Here is a 25,775-nt window from a genome sequence, read left to right on the forward strand (position 1 = left end):
ACGGCATGAAGGCCAGATGTCACCTGCAGTACCACAGTCAGTCCTAGATGAGAACATCATGGAGCTGAAGGCCGTCCAGGAGGGCAAGGAAGGCAGGAGGACTGGCAAGAGCCTGGAAACCAGTTCTCAGCAAGAGCAGTTACTCAAGAGTGATAGAACAACTGCATCCCAAGAGGCACGTGGAAGAGGCTGCTGACTTATTGTTACGTGCCAGGAAACATCAGTCAGGGACTGAGGGACAGTAGAGCAGGGCTCAGCTTTGTACATGGCGGAATACCCTAACAGCTTGAGTTCTCTAGCAACGCAGCGTGGCTGCCTCGGGTGGTGGTGAGACGACACGGCTAGAAGGACGTCAGCCAGGGCAGCCTAACACTCAGTCTGCAGGGATGATGCCATCTACGGAGAGACTCTTATCTGCAGGTCCACCACCCCCTGGATTTGTATTAAAATTGGGAATGGATATATGTTAGTCTTCTGGGGATAGAGTCCAGAGTTTTTGTCAAGTCCAGGTTGGGTCACGTGTCTAAGGTCACAGAATAAATAAGAGGCAGAGCTGGGCTCTAATCTAAGGTCTGTCTGACCCCAAAGCCAAAGCTCTTAACCGCCAGCCTAAACCACGTCTAGGGTGTCACCTGGGTCAGGTGGGCTGGAGTGGACAGGGAGATGGTGGCAGTGGGGGACACCCTGAGAGGCGAGCTAGACGCGCTAGACAAGTGACTCCTAAGTGGGAGGGGGTCACCTCCTGGGCCCAGTCATTTAGGCCTAGTCACTTGGAGACTTTTCCAAACAAGATGCCTCCCAGGTCCCAGAGGAGAATTCTATTGCAGAGAGTGTGTGGAGCAGAGAAGCGGTCCTCAGCAAGTAAGGACAGTGGCCACAGGGGTCCAGGCAGAGAGCTGGCAGGGGAAAGTGGTAGTGGATGTCAGGCAGGTTGATCTCGGAGCAGCAGGGGAGGCTGCAAGTAAGGCCACGCCCAAGAGAGCTGGGGTACCCCTCAGGCTCACTGACAAGGCTGCCAGCCAGGCTTCTGACTGCTTTCTACACAGCCATCAGCCTGGAGGGTAGAATTCTCCTACACTCATGGCAGTAAAAGGACAAGATCAACTTTCTCAGCCTGCACCTTCACTTCCTCTGCAGGAGCTTAGTTCTAACTGCCTTGAAGACATCTCCACTGGAACGCACTGCTGATGCCCTCCCCTATTTCCAGGAGAACTACCATGCTTCCAGATGCTTGCGCACGGGCACCCGCTCGCCTCTGACCGCCCTCTCACACCCAGCGCTACAGTGGCTGGTCATCAATTCCTGTCCATTCTGACTGCATACGATGACTCTGCCCCTGGCTCCACTATCACTACCCAGGTTCAGGATCTGTTTTCTTTTTGCATCCCCATCCCCCAAATCAAGGCATAATTTAAATATAGAAAATTGCACAAATCTTAAAGAGACTGATAAATTTTTACATGTATACACTGGTACACATATACCACCATTCAAATCAAATAAAGAATATGTCCCTCTCTCCAGAAAATACCCTGATACCCCCTTTCCCAGTCAGTACTAAGCCCTCACCCCAGATCAGTCTTGCCTGTTCTTGGACTTGATCTAAATGCAATCATACGCTTTGTACTCTCTTGTATAAAGCTGCCTCCTCTCAGCAGGATCCTGAGATCCAGCCAGGCTGTGTGTGTCGGCTCCTTTCTTTCATTTCGGGATGCTATCCCATTGTGTAGATCTGTGACAATTTCTACATTCTCTTGTTGACAGGCATCGGGGCTGTTTCTAATTCTGGCTTTTATTAATAAAGCTGCAATGAACATACCTGTACAAATATTTCTGTGGACATATGCACTCATCTCTCTTGGGTATACACCTAAGAGTAAAGCACCTGGATCACAGGGTGAGTGTGGGTCTTATTTTATAAGGAACTGCCAAACTGTTGTTTGGAGTGGTGGAAATGTTTCACACGGCCACCATCAATGCAGGAGGGCCAGCTGCTTCAGATCCTTGCCAGCACTCGGTTTTCAGTTGTTTTACATTTTAATTTTTCTGAGAGGGTATGTGTGTGTGTAGTTTTAATTAGTATTTCCCTGATGACTGATAACATTGAGCAACTTTTCATCCATTGATTGGCCATTTGAATATAACCTTTTGTGAAGTGCCAATTCAAGTCTTGCTTCTGCTTTCAAAAATCGGGGTTTTCTGGGACTTCCCTGGCGGTCCAGTGGTTAAGACTCCGCCCTTCCACTGCAGGGGGAACGGGTTTGATCCCTGGTCGGGGAACTAAGATCCTGTATGTCGCGTGGTGCAGCCAAAAATAAATTAAATTAAATTAAAAAAAAAAAATTCCGGTTCCCCCCCTTACTGATTTATAAGAACTGTGTCCTATATTCTGGACATGAGAGTCCTTTATCAGACAAATGAAGTGTGACTATTTGCTCCCACTCTGTGACCTGCTTTTTCATTTTTGTAATGGTGTCTTCTGATGAGTAGTCAGGCTCTTCTAAAATTTCGTTATTTATTCGTGTCCCTTCCCTGCTCAAAACCTCAATGGCTCCACATTCCCCAGAGTGGGATGCCCTCTGGAAAGCAGACTCAGCTGTTCGTCCCTCCTACAGCACAGGCTATGCTCCGAGGGCCTTGGCTAGGACTCTCCCTCCACTGCTCACTGTTATCTTGGGCGACGCTGCTGCACGGTTGCTGTGAGGATTAAATACAAGGCAATCCACAGAAAGAACTTGGAACGGTGTTGGAAGGCAAAAGCAGTCACTACCTGCAAGGTGCTTTTATTAGCGCCGTCAGGACCTTCCAACAGGACCTCAGCTTCAGAACGAGCCTGAACACTGCCACCTGGACGTGCTGAGCTCGTTGCCCTTGACTCTCTAAACCCTACTCAAGTTTAAGGACCAGAACAAACCACACCTTTCTTCACAGTCCTCCCCAGCCAAGTCCAAAGTGACATATTCCTCCTGATTTCCCACTGAACTCACTGTCCTTGCCATTCCTGTGACATTCACTGTGCCCCATGGTATTGGCTATGTTTTCACAGATTAGTGACCTACGACACATCTAAACCATGGGATCCCTGAGCACAGACCCACTGCCTTGCAGTTCCTGACGCTCCCCCGCAGGTCTGACAGTTTGGTACTCAGCAGCCACTCAACTAATTTCTTAGTTTGGTATACTATCAATTCCAGAAGGTACCAAGTGACTTAAGTGCTAATCAAATTCAGAACAAGACACTTCAAAAAATTCTACTAATTAAGTTTGTGCCAGGTAAAGTACCTACAAATTCTTCTATGTCATTATGCATGTGAGAAACAGGATCGTTCAGTGTATGCCCTACACAGCTATAATTTAACAATCTTCTACAATGAAAATGTAACGCGTGTTACCTGTACAATTAAAAACGTGTTAATTATGAGGCTGGTGCACATTGAACTCAGTGCCAGATGAACGTCTGTCATGTGGAGTACTCCCGGAGATCCAGCTCCAGGGGACCTCTCATTCTGGAGGAAGCTGTGTACCCAGAGGGGGAGGGAGAGGACATTCAATGCACAGAGAGGCAGGCTTGCGTTCCAGGCTCACCTGTGCCCTCCCCAGCAGAGGCTCTACTTCTTTGTTATGCTCGATGGCAGTTTCGAAGGACTGAAGGAAATTTGACACGATAGGATCCACCACTTTCTTGTTGGTCTTGTATTTCTCATGGATTATCTTCAGTAACCCACATTTCTTTACAGTACCTGTAAGAGTTAACTTATTTTACCACGGTTGGAAAAATCAGGTTCTTGGTTAGGCTGGCCTGAGGTTGCGGTCTAGGAAATGCAGTTACAGAAACTGCCACCACGATGAAAGGTGAGAGGTGCATTCCACTCACCATTAAAGGCGCCACAATGATGGCACGTGTTCTTCTTCCGGCATTTATCAGAGATTTTCTTCTTCAACCCTCGCTTCTGGAGGTAAGTCAGGCCGGGCCTCTTTAGATAATCCAGAAACTGCTTCTTCTCCTCCTGGGACAGCATGATGTGGCAGCAGGTTTTACAGATCATCTTTTAAAAATTAAACAAAACAGGTAAAAGGATAAGAGAGGATGACAAAGTCTTTTCTTTTTCTTATTTTTTTTTTATAATTAAGCATTTATCTTAGAAAATTTTAACACTTTCAGAAATGGATTCTCTCACAATAAGGCTTTTATAAGGTCTCCTCTCCCCATCCAAAAACAATCCCCACAATGACTCCAAGTCTTATAAGGAACTATTATCTTAGACTAAGCTGCTCAGAATAGTATTCTTATTTCCTTTCCACTATACTCCACAGTTCAATGCAAAATGGAGAATTTGCTGTCCAAACCGAAATAATATGGCATTCAAGCAGCTCAAGCTTTAAGAATCAGGCCAGAACGTTCAAAGCCTGATGAAAAAAGACACAAGATGGAGGCATAACTACTATACAAACACAAAACTTTGGCCATTAATGGATCAAAAGTAATGGCCGATGCTCCTACTTTAAGCTCATCAATGTCACACTAAAAAAAAAAAAAGATATTTGGCAAAAATCTTCTAAATTATTTATCCCAAATTCTCAAATGGAAAGTTATTTTTAATGCATCTCTCTTAAATTTTACACTTCAATCACTCATGTTTTCCTTTTAAGACTATTCAGAAGAAATAGTTTTATTTAAACCTAACCTAATAAGTTTTTCCTCTCACACATTTTTACATAAAAGCTTACTAAAATCACAATTCTGAGGAATTTCTTTTTAATCATACAAACAGTATATGCTTAAAATTCAGGAAAGAAATTAAATCCTTTCTTATTCTATCTAGAATGATCTGTTACCAAATTTGTAAGAACTCTTTTCCCATAGCATTTACTTATAACAATCACAACTTATGAAAATTGTATCTCAACTCCATGGTGAACTAGCATCCGTGCTTACTGCACATAGGTACTGCCAGTGGTCCCTGCAGGTCCTTTCAACAATGACAAACTCATCAGGGTTGCCAAATGCTTCACAGAAAGCTAATAAATCTTGTAGTGCACGCTCCTCAGTCTGAACCAAAGCCACGAGTTTTTTTCGACTTCTGATAAGAGCTGCTTCCTGCTGTAGTTCTTCTTCTACAATAGATGCAAAAGTGACTGGGGCCACCACGGAAGGAGCAGGCAATGAAGAACATAGCCAGGGATTGGGACTATCTAGAAGTGGTACATCTGAAATATGGTTGCCTTCTGGTCCTGGGGAACCATGAGTAGAACATCTTAGAACTTGTGGAACCTGGGAACTTTCAATTCCTTTAAAACAAACTTTTTTGATATGATCTCTTGAGCTTTGGCCAGTAATAGATTTTTTTCTAAGTCTCTTCTTTTTTTAAAAAAGCTACCATCACCCCTTGCCCAGGACACTTAACTACAATGTACAGATCTACATGAAGACACGCAAAGGCAGCTCATGTTCACCAGAATGCTGGCCATAGTCATAGCCAGCTGGTGGCGTTTTTGTTAACTTTTTTTTCTTTTTTGTGCTGTTCTGTACTGCTTGAATTACTAATATCTTTTACAATGCACATCTACCACCTACTCAAGGAAAACCAAAGAAAAAGAATCTTTAAGCAATTTAACTTATTGCAAGATGAAATATTATGTGTTTAGTATAAAAATGTTCCCTACATGTATCTCCCACCACTCATCATTCCCAAGCTCACTCCAATATCCCTAGATCAATAACTCCCAGGTTTATACCTTGGAGATGAACACATACATGCTTACCTGTAAGATGCCTATGACTGCTCGGAAGTACCCCACATGAAAACATGGCAATTCCAAGTCAATGTACCCGTAGTGGCCCAGACAGTCAGCCAAGTTCTTCCCACAGGTTTCACAAGGACGGTCCTTCTCACTCGTACCCTGTGGATAAAAGCACACCATGATCAATGGAGACCAGTGGACAGGAAAGTGGGACCAGTCCTCACAGGTGACCAGGGGACTCAGAGTCAGAATCACCTGGGAAACTGCTGGGTATTCACATCCGCCTGACCAAAGGAGGCTGGAGTCCCTGAGAGGCACAGGGGAATGGGGGAGGTGGAAGGAAGCCCTTGCTTCTTCCTCTTTGGTAAGTCACCAGTTTCATCAGCAAGTCAAAACACATGGAACCGGGAAGGGCAGGGGTCTTACCATCCTGTGGTCCAGCACCCCGTACAGCAGCGGGGCATGGTTGTTGTCCTGGCTATACAGGTTCTTGCTCACAACCTGGATGTGAGCCTGCTGGCGCATCTCCTCAGCTGACTTCATTCCAAAACAGATGTGGCTTCTGCAATGGAAAGAGACAGGGGAACAGTTACATCAGAACCACTTACCAAAAATAGCATGTATGCATATGACCCACCAGAAGCAACCTTACCCTTCCAACTCCCTCATATAGGCTCTGCTCTCTCATTATTAAATGTCACTTCATCCTGCTGACTCGTTCCCTCTTCAGTTTCTTTTGTGGTCTCTTCTACCGCCTTCTCTTAAATATCGGCATCTCCCCCTACCTAGGGTTACAACCCTCAAACTTTTATCATTCTACACATTCTTTCTGAGTGGTGTCTGTCTAATCTCTATCTGCAGGCCAGCTACCTCTGCTCAGCTGGAGACCATACAGATACTTCTTCTGGACAGTTAACAGGCACCTCAAACTCAGCACATCTAAAACAAAACCCAGAACTTTCTCTCCCAAATCTGTTCCTTGTTCATTTTCCAAAAAAACTGGGGGTTTACGTATGATGTGCCAGGCACCATCCTGAGGGGTTGAGGATACAGATTAGATAAGACAGGGAATTCCCTGCCAACATGGGGCTCAATTTCAGGGAGGGTAAGACAGAGAATAAACAAATAGATACACAAAAGTGAATAGACGCAGGGAAGGAAAATGACGTGAAGCGGTAAAGGAGAGTCTGAGGAGACTATGTCGTGTGGTCAGAAAGTCTGGAAAGTTGACATTCCTGCTAAAATCTGAATAAAAGGGAGCCAGCTGTAAGATTGCCCAAGCAAGAAATTCTGTGTGTCAATCTCATTTCTCCCTACCCATCCCTACCAATCCTGTCAATTTCACACCCCTCAAACTGAGAGAATGGCCATCATCAAAAAGTCTACAAATAATAAATGCCAGAGAGGGTGTGGAGAAAAAGGAACCCTCCTACACCGTTGGTGGGAATGTAAATTGGTACAGCCACTATAGAGAACAGTATGGAGGTTCCTTAAAAAACTAAAAATAGAGCTACATATGATCCTGCCATCCCACTCCTGGGCATATATCCGGAGAAAACTATAATTTGAAAAGCTACATGCACCCCAATGTTCACTGCAGCACTACTTACAATAGCCAAGACATAGAAGCAACCTAAATGTCCATCAACAGATGAATGGATAAAGATGTGCTGTAGATATATATAGATATATGCATACATATATCTATATTTATATCTATATCTATATCTATATATATATATACACACACATACACACCCACCCACCCACACACACAGTGAAATATTAGCCAGAAAAAAGAAAGAAATAATGCCATTTGCAGCAACACGGATGGATCTAGAGATTATCCTAACTGAAGTAAGCCAGACAGAGAAAGACAAATATCACATGATATTGCTTATATGTGGGGAAAAAAAAAGATACAAATAAACTTATTTACCAAATAGAAATAGGACTTCCCTGGTGGTGCATTGGTTAAGAATCCGCCTGCCAATGCAGGGGACACGGGTTCAAGCCCTGGTCTCAGAAGATCTCACATGCCGCAGAGCAACTAAGCCCGTGCGCCACAACTACTGAGCCTGTGCTCTAGAGCCCACGAGCCACAACTACTGAAGCCTGCGTGCCTAGAGCCCCTGAGCCACAGCAACTGAGCCTGCGCTCTAGAGCCCATGAGCCACAGCAACTGAGCCTGCGCTCTAGAGCCCATGAGCCACAACTACTGAGCCCACGTGCTGCAACCACTGAAGCTTGTGCGCCTCGAGCCCGAGCTCCGCAACAAGAGAAGCCACAGCAATGAGAAGCCCACACACCACAACGAAGAGAAGCCCCTGCTGAACGTAACTAGAGAAAGCCCGTGTGCAGCAACAAACACCCAATGCAGCCAAAAATAAATAAATAAATAAATTTATTAAAAAAACAAAACAGAAATAGACCCACAGACATGGAAAACAAACTTATGGTTCCCAAAGGGAAAGGTGGGGGGAGGAGGGATAAATTAGGAGTTTGAGATTAAAGTATACACATACTATATATAAAATAGATAACCAACAAGAACCTACTGTATAGCACAGGGAACTATACTCAACATTTTGTAATAGCCAATAAGAGAAAAGAATCTAAAAAAGAATATATATATACATATATATATGAAATTGAATCACTGTGCTGTACACCTGAAACTAACACAACATTGTAAATCAACTATACCTCAATTAAAGAAAAAAAAAAAGATTCCTCACTGCCTGCAAGATGGCTCTGGAACAAAGCTTCAAATCTGCTTCCTTCTCATCACTATACTTTCTCCCTCCTGTAAGCTCCTGGAAGAAGGCTGTTCTGCCTGAACCCCTTGCCCACCTGTGCTGTCAGAACCCCCTATGCCTACCCTTGTCCTCGCACTTGTCCTATCCAACGTTGACTTGTCTACCTTCTCCACCTAGACTAGGCAGTAAGGTCTTACTCATGTCATATTTTCACGTCTATCATCGGGCTCAGCACACAGTACCTTCCTCACTAAGCATCTACTGCAAGAATGATTGATTTGTTTCTCTACTGGAAGGTCTAAGGAGAGGCTGTGGCCTACTAAATTAGCTCTGAAGAAGGTCCAGAATAACAGCCTCATTTCTGAGACTGCTATCCATCTGCCTGTGATACAGCTTTCTAGCTGGCAACTCCATTCTTTTGGTCAGCAAATACTACCTCCGTGTCATGTGCTGTGCAGCAAAATGAGTCCCCGCCCCAGGTTGCTCCCATTCACTGCAATGACCAAAGATTCGCTGAAAGGGGTCATCGTCTCACCTCAGTAGAACTCGAGCTTCGGCCCATGGTGCACGGATCGCCAAAGTTTCCACCACATCCCCCAGGTTCCCACCACATTCCCGCTTCTCCGCCCAAGGAACCACCCCTGGTCTGGGTTCCCCAGGTCCTGAAAGCCCTCTGCCCGATCAATATCCATTAATCTAACCTGATACTCCTGAACTGTGCCCACACCTCCCACTGATTCCTGGCCCTTCCCTTCCAACCGACCTCACCTCTGACCCTTCCCTAACCTCGGACGCCTCTGCCCCTAATTTCTCTGCCCTTTGGGGAGTTTTGCTCCATCTTACATTTTCTTGGCCACATCCGTCTCCCGAAACTGCTCCTTCACCATGGTGACGGCTGCCGGGGCTCCCTCCTCGAGACTCGCGGAGCTAGATTAGAAATGCGACGCTCTCCGCACCCCCCCCCGGGACTAATTTTTGACTGGTTGCTAACACATCCCCAGCATTTTTTCGGCCACCGTAGCTCGCCCCACGTGCCCGCCTCCACTTCCGCTACTCGCCGGCGCCGAAGTTAAGAGAGGCTTCGAACACGCCGCTTTTCGCCTTCTTTCTACACTGCCATCTGGCGGCACCTCCTTGAAACTGTACCGAAACCTGCATGGTATTTTCAAAGTCCCGTTTCCGGTCCATTTCTTCTTGTCACCTAACACCTGCAAAGAAACTACAACCCCCTGCCTCAAAACTTTTAGAAAACCAGAGAGCCAAAAATTGCATACAATGGAAAATCGTCTTACCAACATCAATACCATCTTAATTAAGAGCCTCTAATTATTTAAGGAAAGGTGGAGGCTAAAATGAACCTGCCCAAGGAACAGAGGACTTCATCTAGATTATCAACAAAGGAAGTAAACAGGGCAGAAAACACAGCCATGCATGCACCTCCAGTTCACAAAGTTATTTTGAAAAAGAAGAAGAATCAAACTTATATTATTGATTACAAAAACAGAAGATGAAAATCTGTGAGTTTAGTGTGAAAAGTGGGCCATGCTGAGCTAGGGAAACAAGATGAAGGGAGAATAGGAAGTGATTATTCATGTACTGAGGAAATAAATTTCTTGTCTCACACCTCACACCCTGTGGGAGGTGATCCTAGTGTGACATCTTAGCGCATGATACTAGAAAGAAAACCATTCCACCATAGGACTCAGTGCTACAGAACCTGAAACTTACTTCTTTACTATTTGTGAGAAACTCTAAACAGAACCCAATAAAGTGGTTCAACACCTTTGAATTTTAAGGGATGCTGTCTTCAGACTTTATGGATCCCCACTAGTAAAACACATATGTCACAGACAGAAAGCAAAGCAAACCAGATTTTCCTAACCTATTTCAGCAGTTAATCAATATGTCTTTGAAGATTTGGTGAGTGACTTTCATTATCTAGAAGTTAAAAACAAAGGTTCTGGAACCACAGTATCCATGGGTGTTTAGACACTATTGCTTAAAAGTTGAACGACCTTGGGAAAGTTCCTTAACCTCGTGCTGTCATAGTTTCCCCATCTATAAAAGGGATAAGTAATATGTACCTTAATTCTTAGAGTTGGTGGGAAGGTTAAATGGCAAAATAAAGGTAAAAGTAATCAGAAAGTAACAGACACATAGCAGCCATTCAATGAATATTAACTATTCTTATTATTCTGAAGAATATAGCAAAGCTGCTCTCAAAAGCCTGCAACCTGATTTGTCGGTCTCTGAACCTGCATGCTTATGTTCTTTATTGTTACACGTATGTCTCACTGTAAACTAACAAATTTCTGTATCAAGCAGATACTTATTAAAAGCTCACTTTTGTAGGGATTAAGATTTTTCAGAAAAAGACAAATTAAAGAATTTTTTATTTTTAATTAGAAAATCAGATTCTCTAAGCTCAGAAAAAATAATAGCAATAAATTAAAACGGTCAGTTTTGCGTACTTGAAATAAAAGTTTGAGTCTGCGTTTCTACAGTTTCCCTAGCAGTAAAATGAGGAGACTGGTCGAGAGGACCTCCAAGGATGCCTTCGAGCTTTACCAACCTCTAACGCCGGTGGGGAGGATTTAACTTTAATCCGGTTTACCGGAATTTTAAGTAGAGACAGTTCAAGATAATGAATTGAAGTGGAACACGTGCTTGCGTAAACCTGGTCGGCCCAAACTGTTCCCCCTCCGGATTGGCCGTTCACGTTCCGGGGGTGTGGCGAAAGAGCAAAGAAACCAGGTCTTAGACACTTTCAATCAGGCATTGGCGCGGTCGGCCTCGCGGTCTGGCCACGCCCCCACGCTGGCGTCTCCCGGGGTCCTTCCGTGAGCGTTGATATGATTGGCCGGCGGAAGATAGTTCTCTTTTCCTTCCTGGCTGCTTGAAGATCAGCCGCCATTATGGTGAGTCTCCGCGGATCCAAGGATCATCCGACGCATATCTGGGCCATCCTCCGTCACCTGGTCCCGCCGTTAGCATTACGGCCGCCCGAAGCCCGATTGCTCTTCCCTGGCCGTGTCTGACGGAGGCCGGTTGCTGAGGGCCGGGGAGCCGCCGGCGGGGAGTCCGGGCTGCGCTGTCGACCCAGACATGCCGGGCTTCGGAGTCCAGGGAATGGGGACTGCGGGAGCGGCTGCTGCGTTTTTCGGCTTCGTGGAGTCTAGTGGGTGGGGTGGGGTGGGGTGGGGTAGGGTGAGGAGAGACACATCGCACTTGAACGCTTAATTTGGGGTAGGCGGTTCGCCGGTGAAGGCAGCCCAGGAGGAGAAGAGGGTGTCGGCAGCGCCCGGGCGAGTTGCGACGACTGAAACCGTTCCCACGTGTAAGCTAGAATATTGTCAGCCGAATGGATCCTCTTGTTTCACAGGGGGGAAACTGAGGCCCCGGGAAGAGGAGCCACTTTAAGGCTTGCCCTGTCATGATTAGTTCATTAGAAGGTTCACCTGTTTTTAACCCCATTCTATTTGCGAGCTGTTTTTCTCTTGACCCTTACTTTCAAGAATTGAATATTGTTGAAGTGAACTTAGTGTGGTGTGGTTTTTCAGACTGCAGTCGAAAACTAGCAACCAATCTACTATGAGAGCTCCTCTTCTCCTTTTTGGTGAATTTTTTTAGTCAGTGTAAGCACGCTGAATGCCCACATTCCTTGGTAGTCACTCATAGTGTAAAAGAGCAACGGAGCCATTGAGAAGGGGGTACAGTTTTTTTTGTGGGGTGTAGCGTTGGTCATTCAAGAAGGGTAGTTTACAGGTAGGTGGTGCAGTGCTTGTCACATCTGTGCAGGATGCAATAAACAGGATGCCGTGACAATAACATTTATAGAATCACAGCTTTACTCCAGAGAAGTGGGATTTAACTGGGGGTGATTTTTGCCTCTGAGGGGACAGTTGGCAAAATCTGGAGACATTCTTGGTCACAACTGGGAAGCGCGGGTGCTACCGGCATCAAGTGGTTAGAGGTCAAAGATGCTACTAAACAGTCTACAATGCACAGGACAGTCCCACAGCACAGAAGTAGCTGGACCAAAATATCGGAGGTTTGAGAAATCTTGCTGCAGAGTGATTTCTGTAATGAAGTGAAGTAAGACGTTTCCAGATTTAAAATCTTGACAGCTTCAGAATGTGGCTGTTGAGCGTGCTTTCTTGATGCAGTTTTTGTGATGGGGTGACCTGTGAGTTAGGCACTGTGCTAAGTGGGTTAGGAGGAGATGGGAATTCGTGCTTTTTTTTTTTTTTTTTTTCTTTTATTGAAGCTTTCTTGCCACTAACCCATGTGGCTCCTGAATATTTGAAATGTGGTTCCTGCAGGTGAGGAATTGCGTTTTAAATTTTGTTTATTTTTAATTAATTATCCACAGATGGATAGCCACAGGGTCTACTGATTTGGACATTGCAGTTCTAGCTCTTGGAAAATCACAGCGGGTCAAGAAAAGGTTGAATAGTTTTATTAACGAGTGTTGTTATGTTTTCAGAACGACACGGTAACTATCCGGACAAGGAAGTTCATGACCAACCGACTACTTCAGCGGAAACAAATGGTAAGGAAGGGTACGTCAAAGGTTGGTTGTTATTCAGTTTTGAAGATGTATTTCATTATAATAAACACTAAACTTGACAATCTTTTTAGGTCATCGATGTCCTTCATCCTGGGAAGGCAACAGTACCTAAGACAGAAATTCGGGAAAAACTAGCCAAAATGTACAAGACCACACCAGATGTCATCTTTGTGTTCGGATTCCGAACCCATTTTGGTGGTGGCAAGACAACTGGCTTTGGCATGATTTACGATTCCTTGGATTATGCAAAGAAGAATGAGCCCAAACACAGGCTTGCAAGAGTAGGTGTCCTCTCTCTTCAACAGCTGCAGAAGACATTTTTTCAGTAACATTGTGTTGTGGGTACAGTGGAATGAGCAAAAGCAAGCAGTCTGCGGGGGAACAACATACTAAAAAACTCTTAAGGGGTTGAGAGAAAAGGTTCTTTGATAAATGCACAGGTAGAGTACAGGAGTTCAGAATGGGGTCTGCAGGATTTGAGGAGGTGACATTTGAGCTGGGTCTAGAAGAGCAGGTAAAGCAGTGCTCCTGGAGGTAGGAACTGGAAGTAGGTAGGGGGATGAGTTTAGAAAGGTAGGTTGGCACCAAATTAAGTGAAATCTTTATTCCCAAACGTCTGAGTTTGGGCTTAACTTCATAGGTTGCCAGGAGCCATGAAAGCTTTTGAATCACTTCCTGAGTACCAAGCACTACACAATGACCTACAGTTGACTGTTGAACAACACGGGTTAGAATTATGAAGGTCCACTTAACGCGCAGATTTTTTTCAGTAGTAAAATCTGTAGTACAGCGATCCGAGGTTGGTTGACTACACAGATGCGAAGGGAAGTGTGGATGTGGAGGGCCAGCTGTAAGGTATACTCAGATATTCAACTGTGTTGAGGGTTGGCACCCATATTCGCGCAGTTGTTCAGGGCCAACTGTACAGCAGTAGACCGGGCAAACTCCCTAGCTTACATACTAAATTGTGAAAGAGCAAATGGATTGTTACTTTGAAATAGTTCTTGTTTCTGCCCCCTTTTAACTTTTTTTTTCTCCTTGCTATTAGATACAATCTTTCCATTGAATAGATATGTGGTAGGTAGATGCTGCACTCTTAATTGGGTGGTCTGGGAGACCTGGCTGAGGTGAAGTGAAGCCGAGATCCTTGTAAAGATTGGGGAGCATTCCTGTAGGCAGCAGGAAGAGCAAATGCAGAAGTGGGCGGAGTGAAGATGAGTAGCTGGATGTGGTCTCCGTGGGGGGTGTAGAGTTCTTGGGAAAGATTCCTCTGTCAGCTATGAGTAGTAAACAGGGAGTTGAAATGGAAGAGACCCTGAAAATGTGGAGACCTAGCGAACTGTAGGCTCAGAACCATAACAGCATGCACGGAGCGTTGAGTGCACACTTTTCCTGTGCTGTTTTCTGTTCGTGCTATCTCTCAATTTGATGACCATTTCTGTTCTAGCACAAACAAGTATTGTTAAATGTACTTGAAGAGTTTTGACTTCTGAAGCTGTATTTCTTGAGCTCCAGCCTGGTCACTTTCCCTACCAAATTAGTATGTAACGATAAGTTGATGTTTGCAAGTCACCTACATATATATATATATATATTCCTTTCTTTTTCAGCATGGCCTGTATGAGAAGAAAAAGACCTCGAGAAAACAGCGAAAGGAACGCAAGAACAGAATGAAGAAAGTCAGGGGAACTGCAAAGGCCAATGTTGGTGCTGGCAAAAAGGTATAGTTTATCAAGGGAAATACAGAAATGTCAATTCCAGGTTTTTAGTTTGTAGTAAGGTGGGGTTTTGTTTTCTTAATAACCTTTCTTAATGTTTCTTCTTTTCTCACTTCTTCTGGATTACAGAAGGTAACCTGTTTTGAGAAGCCACGTAACGTAGTATCTTAACACCTCAGTAGAGTAGCTTTGCCCACCCCTTGTCAGCTCACAGATTAGCACAACATGGGGCCACATCGGTTCAGTGATCGGTAGAGTGATCCTGGTGGGTGCCTTGCAAGTCCTATCAGGAAAGTTTTCATTTTACTGCTAATTACAAAGATTGTTAAAGGGGGAGCCGATCTAGTTTCCCAAGACTTATTTTCTTAAAATTGACAACTGATTGAAGAAGCAGGTGAATCAATGTGGCCCGTGTTTTCCTGGCATGCTGGAGAGGTAGCACAGTCCTCCATTGCTTTCCTCTCCAGTTAGTCAGGACTTAAGTGATTTTAATGATCAGCTTTTTACCAGCTTTGCTAGCTAATTGTAAATAGTTGAACGGAATTAAGGTGTTGGGTTGTTAAATTAACAAATAATCAAGTGTTCTGTGAACTTTTTTTTTTTTGCCTTTTCCCTCTACTTTCTTGGAATTCTTGTTCATCAGAAATGAAGTGCCTAGCAGGTACTGAGATTGTGAGCACGGTGTGGGGATGCATCACCTTCACTAAGTTTGCTTTGATGCTTTGATGCTTTGCATGTTGGCTTTCGGAAGAGAGTTTTGTAGTGTAGTCTATTATAACACCACTGCTATGGTTTAAAATAGTGTATTGTGGGCAAAGGAGAAAAACTTTAAATGACGTTTATTTTGGAAACTCAAAAATGCATGTTAAGTTGTGAAGTGCCCCCGTGGAGGAAGGTAGCCGCTTTTAACTGGCACTTGGGAAATGCTGTGTTCCAGAGCGCCACATACCCAGGAAATGGCTTTACTTAACACAGGGCTTGGGAAGGGTTCTCTCATCCAGTCATGAGCAGTTTTTCCCTTGGGGACTCTGGAGATTGGTTGATTCTCTGGCAGCTTTGGTGATAAACTGGTCCAGAAAATCTGGCAAAGCCTCTGTCCGGGAGCACACACCCAACGCTGCCTTTTACTGTCTCCTTTACTGTCCCATTGCTTTTTATTAGTTGATCTCCAGCTTTCCACCTGATGCCCTTTTTTTTTTAATTGGAAAATTTCCAAGATAATTGAATATTCACGTTAAAGCCTTTGATAAGTACGCTTTCCCCACAGGTACTTAAATAATTTTGCACATCTGAGCAGCCTAAACCAGTAACATGTAAAGTGGGCTGAGAGTGGGTTGGGGCTGGTAAGGTTTTGAAACAGTGGTGGTCTCCACTCCACGTGCTTCCTCTCACCGTGACTCCCCGCCAGACCAGGCAGTAAACCTGGTGTGCCTGCTCCGGGCTGTAATCGCATTGACTTCCAGGTGCCACGGAGTTGTGGTAATGGATTGCCTGAGGAACTGCTTGCTGCTTAGTTAGAAGAACCGCTCCCTGTTTGCGAGGCTTAGAATACCTGTTGACAGAAGTTCCAGAAGTTGAAAAACAGTCAATATTTGTGTTCTGATCTAGATCTGAAGAACTTTTTTACACATTGTTTTCTTCATTCGGCCTTTGAGTCCCGTGTGTTAGTGCTCAGCAGTGACGTGCAGAGTTTAGCCCTGTGGGGACCTGAGCTATCACTATTCCTGCTTCAGGTTGCACTAGTGCATTTCGCTAGCACTGCTCTGAAAAGTGGCTGGAAAAGGAATGCATAAATGAGCACGTGTATTCTTTGGCTCAAATAAAAAAAGGCATAGTAATGTCGTTTGAACTTAGATGTTGGAATTCAGACGTTGGAGTTGCACCTTTCGGGTATAATAGAGTTGTTTTAAATTAAGGAATAGTCTCATGTTTGAAGAGCAATTGAATTTTTTTTTACATCAGCTGAGTTCTGCCTTTTTAAATACTAATTCACACTACTTGTGTTGATTGTGAATGGTGGCTTTTAAAGTACTGAACTGAGACAGGTTTTAAAAGACTTGCTTGATCATTTAGAGCTCTCCCCTTGTGGTTAAATTAGACTTCAGTCTGCGATGATTCTCAGGTCTGTTGATGGTGCTAGCGTGCCCAGCACGGTGTTGCTGAGCAAAGCAGAGGCGCCTTCATTTGTAAGTAGGCAGTGGCAGCCTACGAACCATAGTGATCAGGCAGGCTGTTCTCAAAATTGGGTGGAATAAAATCAGTGAGTGTGTCTAGGGAGTGCTCTATATACAATTGCAAAGAACAAAGTAGTCATTAAGGTATCTGATTGCATGCAGATTATTTAGGAGTTTGAAAAGGGACTATTAATGAAATATTTCTCTTCCCTCTTCCCTCCTTTCCCCCTTCCCTGCCACTGATTCAGTGAGCTGGAGATTGGACAACAGGTATAATTCAAGCTTTTCGTTTAGATTGCTAGACTCCTTGGTTGACAGTCATTAAAAATAGAGCATGTGAAATGATTTAGAAGTATATTTACAAATGCTCTCAAGAGTTGTGCCTCTTAAAAACTAGCAGTGACATGGTTTTGTTGTCAAAACTTTTGTCTCATCCCTAACTTGAATGTTTGTGAGTTTTATATCTTGATGCTTACATTGTATTAAGATCACACAAACTTAATATGGTCTAGGTTACTAATGTTCGTTCTGCATGAGTGTCATTAATTTTGGGGTTTGTTGAAGACTTTGAACTTTAATTTTAAAGGCAGTTGCTAACTAAATTTTTCTTTTTCTTTAATTCACAGAAGGAATAAAGACTCTGCAGTGACTGTGTCTGTGGTGATTGTGCAGATTTTTCATGAGAGAGTTAATAAACTAAGACTTTTTACATATCTGGTTGTTTGGAATGTATTTGAAGTTTACTGGGAGTGCTGTAAAATTTGTTTGCTGTTCAACAGATTTAGAGTGCTGCCCAAGTTCACATGTTCCATTAAGCATTCAGTGAAAACTTGCTATGTTGGGGTGGTGTTTGTCCTTCCCTTTAAGGGCACAAAGATGTCAGGGTGTAGAGTATTGGCAACGTGGGAGCATGTAGGGCCAGTCTGGTGTGCTCATGTTAATACTTGGTATTATAGTTGGTCAGTCTCTGAAAGAGACTCTTGAAACCTGAATTCCTTTTTGGTCTTACTAGAACCCCACTTAGTCTTTGTTACGGAAAAAAAATTTGCTGGCCTTGATAGAAATTAAGTTACTAGATTGCATTCTCATCATTTATCCTGAAGTAAACAGGATCTGTCAAAATGGTTATTTGTCTATTGCGGGCTTGTGCTTATGTGATAAATGAGTGGTTTATTGTGGGTGGGGAATTTGAAAAAGGCTCTAGAGTGGTGAATATTTGTGTGTAATGTGTAATTGCTTGGTAAATCTGATTGTGCATGGGTTTTATGAAGCATTGAGGGTTATCTAGTGCTACTTTTTCTTTGCCAGATGCTTATTCTCACACAGGCTTTTTTAGGCGTCAAGGTTGAGAACCTGAAATGTGGGTTATTGGTCAGTTGTGTGGGGTTGGGGGATTTGAGGAGGGGGTTGTTTGAAGGTTGCTGGGGGGTTGGGGTGCCCTTTGAGAGGATAGGAAACATGAGTAGGAGAGCTTGGGTGTTTGGGAGGGGACAGAAGAGGCATTAATGGTTTATGGGTTTTGGGTGTCATTCTTCCCTGAGGTTGGTGTGTTATTGGTTTCTCCCTTAAGTGGGTCCATGTAGGAGTCAAGCTTATAAATGCTATTAAGAACTATGTCAGTGGATGAAAAGCTTCAGAGAAAACTCAGGAAGCAGTAGAGGACTGCTTGGCTGGTTGGGTTGAAAGGGGAACCAGGAAAAAGCAAGAATCATGGTAGCAGAAGGCATGTGAGTGTTGCAGGAAGGAATGGTTGAATATTTTGGAGAGAGCCTGGTGAGAGGCCTTGACTTGAAGAAGGAGCTATAGCCTGGGAGGGCAGGGATGTGACCAGGTAAGTGAGGAGCCTGAACCTGCTGGCCCAGGGTGCAGAGGGCGGGGTGGGTGTAGTTCCATGTGTGGCTCTGCTGAGGTTGCATACTTGGGTTTGTGGAAAGCATGGCCTTGTGGGTTCCATTGCTAGGGAATCTGCTTTGTGCTCCCTTAATAGGACCAGGAAATAAGATCAGATGGTCCACTTGTATAGGAAGAGTTTGGAGGAGTGGGGGATTTAGGTCTGCACACTTCCGTTTTCACCAAAATGGCTAATGGGTGGTGTGGAATCCCTAAGGGATTTGAGGTGAGTGGCATTTTTAAATGGGCAGTGCATGGAGGCCAGAGATCATCCATGCCTGGTGGAGATGCAGTTCCCCAGGACTGATCTAGGGTGTAGGAGCAGAGATGGGCTGGTGAGCAGCATGTAGGGGCAAGAAGCAGAAGATGCTGGGAGAGGTTATATTTGGGATGGCTCAGGACAGGGCAGGAGATGAAGCCGAGCAGTGGTGGGCGGGGGTGGGGGGTGACCCCAGGGGCCTGTGGTCACAAAGTTCAGGAGCAGGGCTAGAAGAAGCAATGGAGCAAGAACCGAAGGGTAGGAGGTGGTTTTCAGAGTGAGGTACTAGGGGTTGGTGTGAAGACAGGGCACAGCTGCAGGGAGCCTGATGAGGTGGAGTTTGGCAACCAAGTCACAAGATGTGTAGGCTTTTCCATTGGGATATGCCCAGGGAGGGCGAAGTTTGCAGTCATTCAGCCAGTAGTCTCTTTGAAGGGAATCGTGATTAACTCTGGTTGAGCCTGTTTTTCTAGGGGAACTGCCTGGGCTAGGATATTACAAACGTCACGAACTGGCAGTCTTGTCAGTAAGCTTTATGGACAGGCAAAGCATTTCAAAATAGGACAAACCGTACATGAAGATACAGGTTCCTAGCCTCTTGAGTTATCAGAAGAATCAACAGCAGGCCCACCTTCCTGCATGGTGACAGTGGGCAAGGTTAGAGGGTGGGCTGTGCCTCAGGGTAGGTGTTTGTTCTGTTGTCCCCTGTGGCCTCTGCTCCTGCAAGCTAGCCTGCGCCCTTGTCCACCTGCCCGCTGGTCTTGTGTCCCCTCTGCATGCCGCTTAACTTCCATCTAGTCCAGCTGGGTGTCTGAGCAAGTTGCTTGGTCCCCTGATTGGGTTAACTTCTCTTTAAATTGGGGCCCCCAAGGGTACCTTCTCTGCCGACCTGACTCACAAGGCTATTTTGAGTCTCAGATGATAAAGCACCTGTGAGAATAGTTTGGAAACTGAAGTGCTGAGCAACTGTGTGACGGGAAGCAAGGACTAGCGTTCAGTTGTGCACAGTTGTGCTGTGGAACTCTAGGATTGGAGATTCAGCACTTTGTTGGCCCTGACATTAACCAGACCATACAGCTGTCAACAGGCTTTGAAAGAGCCTCTGTGAAAATGCAAAGTTGACTTTACTCATCAACAGTCAGGGAGGGCACATCCCTTCCCTCAACTTGGCACTTGTGAGAGGCTGTTGCTTCATGAGGATAGCAAGGAAGAGTCTGGCAAGAAGTTTAGAACTGTACCCCTTCGTTCCACTTGTAGCTGCATGTGCCCAGGTAGTCAGCCAGCATTTAATTGCTCTGCTCTCTTCCCTCCAAAGAAGAGGTTAAATGGCAAGTTGGTTATTCTGGGCTCTCCTTAAAGGTAGCATCTTGACAAATACACAATACTCTTGTAGCTGAGGCAGTTACTGTATAAACAATTACTTCCTTTAATCTGTACAATAATCCTAAGAGGCAGGTCTCATTGGACCCATGTTGGAGAGGGTTTAGAGCAGTTAAGCAACTTAACTAAGTAGTGGGGTGGGATTAGAATGCAGTTGTCTGACTGCAGTCTTTGTTGTCATGCATTTACCCATTGTGAAACAAATGTTAATTGAGCAGCTTTCCTCCACAGGGTGTATAATGGTGTGCAAGACTATACCTACTACGTACTGTATTTGTCTAACTAGTAGTTAGGGTGCCTGTTGCCAGTAGTGTTACTGAACAAGTCATAGATGACCATCTGAATTCCCCATTTACTGAACGGCTGTGCGCACTAGTCCCTGTTCTGGTAGCTGGGGAGATGGGTGAAGAAGCTGTCCCTGCCCCCAATGCTCAGAGGGGCTTAAGCACCTTGTCTGGGGTCTCATGGCCTGGTTTCTGCTCCTTAGCATGAAGCAGCAGACTGTAATTATGTTAAGTTAGGTGGTGGGATTCCAGAGGCGAGAAAGTCTTCCAAGAGTAACACTAACTGGGATAAGATGTGATCTGATCAGGGCACACGGGAGCAGGTGTCTCACTGGGGCTATGAAAGTAGAGAAAGGTCACACGGAGATGCACCAGTCATCCTGCAGGGGAAGAGTGGGGATGAGGTGGGAGCGTGCGGGAGCAGAGTGCAGGTAGGCTTTGTCGTCATCAGTGAGGTGCAAGGCGCTGTGGTGACTGGTGGCTTCCAGCAGAGTGTTGCCCAATGCATTACTGGTAAGAGAAATCCTATTTCAAAAATAGACTTCAGGTTGGCTGCAAGAGCACAGAGGTGTAACGATTGATTGATTTTTTAACATCTTTATTGGAGTATAATTGCTTTACACTCGTGTGTTAGTTTCTGCTGTGTAACAAAGTGAATCAGCTATACATATACATATAACCCCATATCTCCTCCCTCTTGCGTCTCCCTCCCATCCTCCCTATCCCACCCCTCTAGGTGGTCACAAAGCCCTGAGCTGATTTCCCTGTGCTATGCGGCTGCTTCCCACTAGCTATCTATTTTATATTTGGTAGTGTATATGTGTCCATGCCACTCTCTCACTTCGTTCCAGCTTACCCTTCCCCCTCCCTGTGTCCTCAGGTCCATTCTCTATGTCTGCGTCTTTATTCCTTTCCTGCCCCTAGGTTCTTCAGAACCATTTTCTCTTTTCTTTAAGATTCCGTATATATGTGTTAGTATACGGTATTTGTTTTTCTCTTTCTGACTTACTTCACTCTGTATGACAGACTCTTGGTTTATCCACCTCAGTACAAATAACTCAATTTCGTTTCTTTTTATGGCTGAGTAATATTCCATTGTATATATGTGCCACATCTTCTTTGTCCATTCATCTCTTGATGGACACTTAGGTTGCTTCCATGTCCTGGCTATTGTAAATAGTGCTGCATTGAACATTGTGGTAGATGACTCTTTGAATTATGGTTTTCTCAGGGTGTATGCCCAGTAGTGGGATTGCTGGGTGTATGGTAGTTCTATTTTTAGTTTTTTAAGGAACCTCCGTACTGTTCTCCATAGTGGCTATATCAATTTACCTTCCCACCAACAGTGCAAGAGGGTTCCCTTTTCTCCACACCCTCTCCAGCATTTATTGTTTGTAGATTTTTTTTTTGAAATAATATTATTGGGATCTCAGAATTCTTACTGAAATATAGAACTGTACTTCTTTTTAACAGGACACAGAAAGAATGAGGGATTATCTCTAATGCTGAGGACTGAATTGTTTCAGATTTTCCTAAAGATTATAAGAAAAAGTATTAATCATATCATTGGTTCCAACCGGTATGAGGTGATCCTCATTGTAGTTTTTTTTTTTTTTAATAAATTTACTTATTTTTGGCTGCATTGGTTCTTTGTTGCTGCATGTGGGCTTTCTCTAGTTACAGTGAGTGGGGGCTACTCTGTTGCGCTGCACGGTCTTCTCATTGCGGTGGCTTCTCTTGTTATGGAGCACGGGCTCTAGGTGCGTGGGCTTCGGTAGTTGTGGCACATGGGCTCAGTAGTTGTGGCACATGGGCTCAGTAGTTGTGGCTTGCGGGCTCTAGAGCACAGGCTCAGTAGTTGTAGCGCGCAGGCTTAGCTGCTCCATGGCATGTGGGATCTTCCCGGACCAGGGCTTGAACCCCTGTCGCCTGCATTAGCAGATGGATTCTTAACCACTGCGCCACCAGGGAAACCCCTCATTGTAGGTTTGATTTGCATTTCTCTAATGATTAGTGATGTTGAGCATCTTTTCATGTGTTTGTTGGCAATGCGTATATCTTCTTTGGAGAAATGTCTGTCTAGGTCTTTTGCCCATTTTTGGATTTGGTTGGTGGTTTTGATATTGAGCTGCATGAGTGCTTGTATATTTTGGAGATTAATCCTTTGTTTGTTGCTTTGTTTGCAAATATTTTCTCCCATTCTGAGGGTTGTCTTTTCGTCTTGTTTATGGTTTCCTTTGCTGTGCCAACGCTTTTAAGTTTCATTAGGTCCCATTTGTTTATTTTTGTTTTTATTTCCATTTCTCTAGGAGGTGGGTCAAAAAGGATCTTGCTGTGATTTATGTCATAGAGTGTTCTGCCTGTGTTTTCCTCTAAGAGTTTTATAGTGTCTGGCCTTACACTTAGGTCTTTAATCCATTTTGAGTTTATTTTTGTGTATGGTGTTAGGGAGTGTTCTAATTTCATTCTTTTACATGTAGCTGTCCAGTTTTCCCAGCACCACTTATTGAAGAGGCTGCCTTTTCTCCATTGTATATTCTTGCCTCCTTTATCAAAGATAAGCTGACCATATGTGCGTGGGTTTATCTCTGGGCTTTCTATCCTGTTCCATTGATCTGTATTTCTGTTTTTGTGCCTGTATCATACTGCCTTGATTACTGTAGCTTTGTAGTATAGTCTGAAGTCAGGGAGTCTGATTCCTCCAGGTCCGTCTTTTTTTCTCAAGATTGCTTTGGCTGTTCAGGGTCTTTTGTGTTTCTATATAAATTGTGAAGTTTTTTGTTCTAGTTCTGTGAAAAATGACATTGGTAGTTTGATAAGGATTGCTTTGGGTAGTATAGTGATTTTCACAATGTTGATTCTTCCAATCCAAGAACATGGTATATCTCTCCATCTGTTTGTATCATCTTTAATTTCTTTCATCAGTGACACTTGATTTATTTATGCTGGCAAAGCAGAGGCTTTCCTGAGTTCTGGAGCCCTATAGTGTGAGCCTAGGGAGTAAAGACACCTCACTTTCATTTGTCCTTCCCCTTCCACTCACCCTTGAACCTCCTCTCCTGTATGCTAGACATTGTGGAAGTGAGACCCCCCCAGAACAACAGTGTCCACGGTCTGGTTGGGAGTTAGGGACAAGTGAGGTTCTGGTGGGAAATGAGGCTGGAGGGGTCAGCAGGGAACAGGTCAGGGAGGAACCTTGTATGCTGGGCTAAGGATGTATCTTGTTCAGTATTTTGGTTGAATAAAAGAAAACTTTAGAGATAAGATGTTCAGCAGTGGATTGACTGTCTTTGTCATGGTGAATTCCTTTGCATGGAGGGTACTTAAGCCCTTGGACTGCTCATGTATGTTGGAGAGGGGATTTGTGCAGGAGGTTAGGGGTTGTTGAGATGGCATCCAAGCAGTCTAGCTTAGTGGGAAAAGGACTAGACTGGGAATCGGGAGACCTGGTTTCTGATCCCTAGTCAGCTGACAGCTGGCTGGGGCCCTGGATGGGCAAGGGGCTTCCCTTTCCTGGGCCTCCATTTCCCTGTGTTTAGGTGAGGTACAAGGGCCGGATGCGTGGGTCCCAAGCGTGGTACCTGGGGGCTTGTTAAAAATGCAAATGCCCTTGTCTCTTGTCCCAGTTTCCAGAGTTACTAGTTCTGGGTGGCACCGAAGCATCTGACGTTTTAACAGCTTCCAGGTGATGCTACTGACGAGCTAGGTTAGGGAAACTGGACTAAAAAGTCTCTAATGTCCCTTTTGCCTCTGAGAATTCTGTGTCTCTGAGGGAGATGTGGTCTCTGTCCTTAAGAAGCTGGCAAGTAAACAGTAATACTACTGTTACTACTGCTAATAAAAGTAATACAGAATAGCTAACATTTATTGAGTGCTTTCTATGTGCCAGGTATTGAACTCATTTCTCTCATTGACCTTTTATAACCACTATCAGGGAGGTATTCTTATCCCTGTTTTACAGATGAAGAGATTGAGGCTCAAAGAGATTAGTGCATTTGGTCAAAGTTATGCAGGTTTGACTGCCTGTGGTACAGCTGGGGACATTTGTGGAACTTCCCAGTAAGGAGCTAGAATTTGCACTGAGTCTTGATGGGTGCAGAGAGATTAGCTAAGGCAGTAGTTCTCCAAATGTAGTCCGACACTGGCAGCATCTGCATCCCCCTGGAACTTGTTAGAAATGCAAATTCTCAGGCCCTACCCCAGACCCACCGAATCGGAAACTGGGGGACCAGCAAGCTGTGTTTTAACATGTCCCCTAGGAGGTACTGATGCAGGTTGAAGTTTGAGAACCACTGAGTTGGGGGGAGAGAAGGACATTACAGGAGGCACAGTCGTGGAGACCAGGAAGGGCAGTGTTGCAGACTGGCCCATCACTGGCCTTCCCTTTGGTGGAATCAAGAGGTCACGTGAGCCACGCAGACTCCCACGAGGGGGCACTGTGGGCACAGGCTTGGATGCTGCCTGTTACGCTGTCATGGCCGCTACCCTGGTGGAAGCGTGAAAAAAGCCTGGTGCCACATCAACTGGAGAGGTCATTCTTTCTTCTCAGAAAAGGTCTAATGGGGGTGGTAATCTTGTTTATAGGATTGGTCCCTTGTAGGGAAGCTGAACCTACAGGGCCTTCTGCTGTTCACACATGCATGGGAATGTCTACCCGTCCGTGCTGCAGTGTCTCTGCAGATCCTGTGCAAATAGCATTCCTCTTGTAGCTCCCCAGCCAAGGCGCTTGCAGTTTCTTTGGAAGAAAGAATGCTTGAACCCCAGCGGCCCGATTCTAGTTCATTGTGCTCCCTATTGGCGACACCTCTGTCTGGTTCTTTCACAGTTTGGGAGTAGGGTGGAGTGCTGGGTCACAAGACCTGTCTTCAAGCCTTAGCTCTGCCCCAGCCATGCTTTGTGATCTCAGGCAAGTCCCCTTTCTTTGGGCCTCATTTTTCTTTTGTGTTAGATAAGGGAGTGGTATGGAGAAGGTGGCTTTCAGCATCTTTCTCTCCACATA

At 44.8% G+C, this 25,775-nt stretch overlaps 2 protein-coding genes across 12 annotated transcripts in view; one reads left to right on the forward strand and one right to left on the reverse strand.

The window, feature by feature from the left end:
- POLR3A (RNA polymerase III subunit A) overlaps positions 1-9,557 on the reverse strand; it is a 56,364-nt gene extending 46,807 nt beyond the window's left edge. For all 3 annotated transcript variants that reach the window (XR_014249396.1, XM_082408739.1, XM_082408738.1), the window contains exons 1-5: positions 9,345-9,557; positions 6,169-6,304; positions 5,764-5,901; positions 3,875-4,046; positions 3,586-3,740 (exon numbers count right to left, since the gene is read on the reverse strand). Coding sequence is in view for 2 of the 3 variants with exons in the window: in XM_082408739.1 (XP_082264865.1) it covers positions 3,586-3,740; positions 3,875-4,046; positions 5,764-5,901; positions 6,169-6,304; positions 9,345-9,388 (645 nt within the window). In the remaining variant the exon portion in view is untranslated. The remainder of the gene's footprint in view (positions 1-3,585; positions 3,741-3,874; positions 4,047-5,763; positions 5,902-6,168; positions 6,305-9,344) is intronic.
- Positions 9,558-11,327: 1,770 nt separating this feature from the next.
- Positions 11,328-25,775, forward strand: part of RPS24 (ribosomal protein S24) — a 346,544-nt gene continuing 332,096 nt past the window's right edge. For 3 of the 9 annotated variants that reach the window (XR_014249410.1, XM_082408821.1, XM_082408820.1), the window contains exons 1-4: positions 11,328-11,419; positions 12,988-13,053; positions 13,143-13,352; positions 14,682-14,792. Coding sequence is in view for 8 of the 9 variants with exons in the window: in XM_082408821.1 (XP_082264947.1) it covers positions 11,417-11,419; positions 12,988-13,053; positions 13,143-13,352; positions 14,682-14,792 (390 nt within the window). In the remaining variant the exon portion in view is untranslated. Of the gene's footprint in view, positions 11,420-11,745; positions 11,839-12,987; positions 13,054-13,142; positions 13,353-14,681; positions 14,793-14,918; positions 14,976-15,432; positions 15,473-17,211; positions 17,234-17,589; positions 17,677-25,775 lie in introns of those variants that run through there. The other 6 variants (XM_082408825.1, XM_082408826.1, XM_082408827.1 and 3 more) reach the window with 6 other exon arrangements.

Source organism: Balaenoptera borealis, assembly GCF_965194805.1.
Source record: "Balaenoptera borealis genome assembly, chromosome: 10".
Taxonomy (NCBI): Eukaryota; Metazoa; Chordata; class Mammalia; order Artiodactyla; family Balaenopteridae; genus Balaenoptera; species Balaenoptera borealis.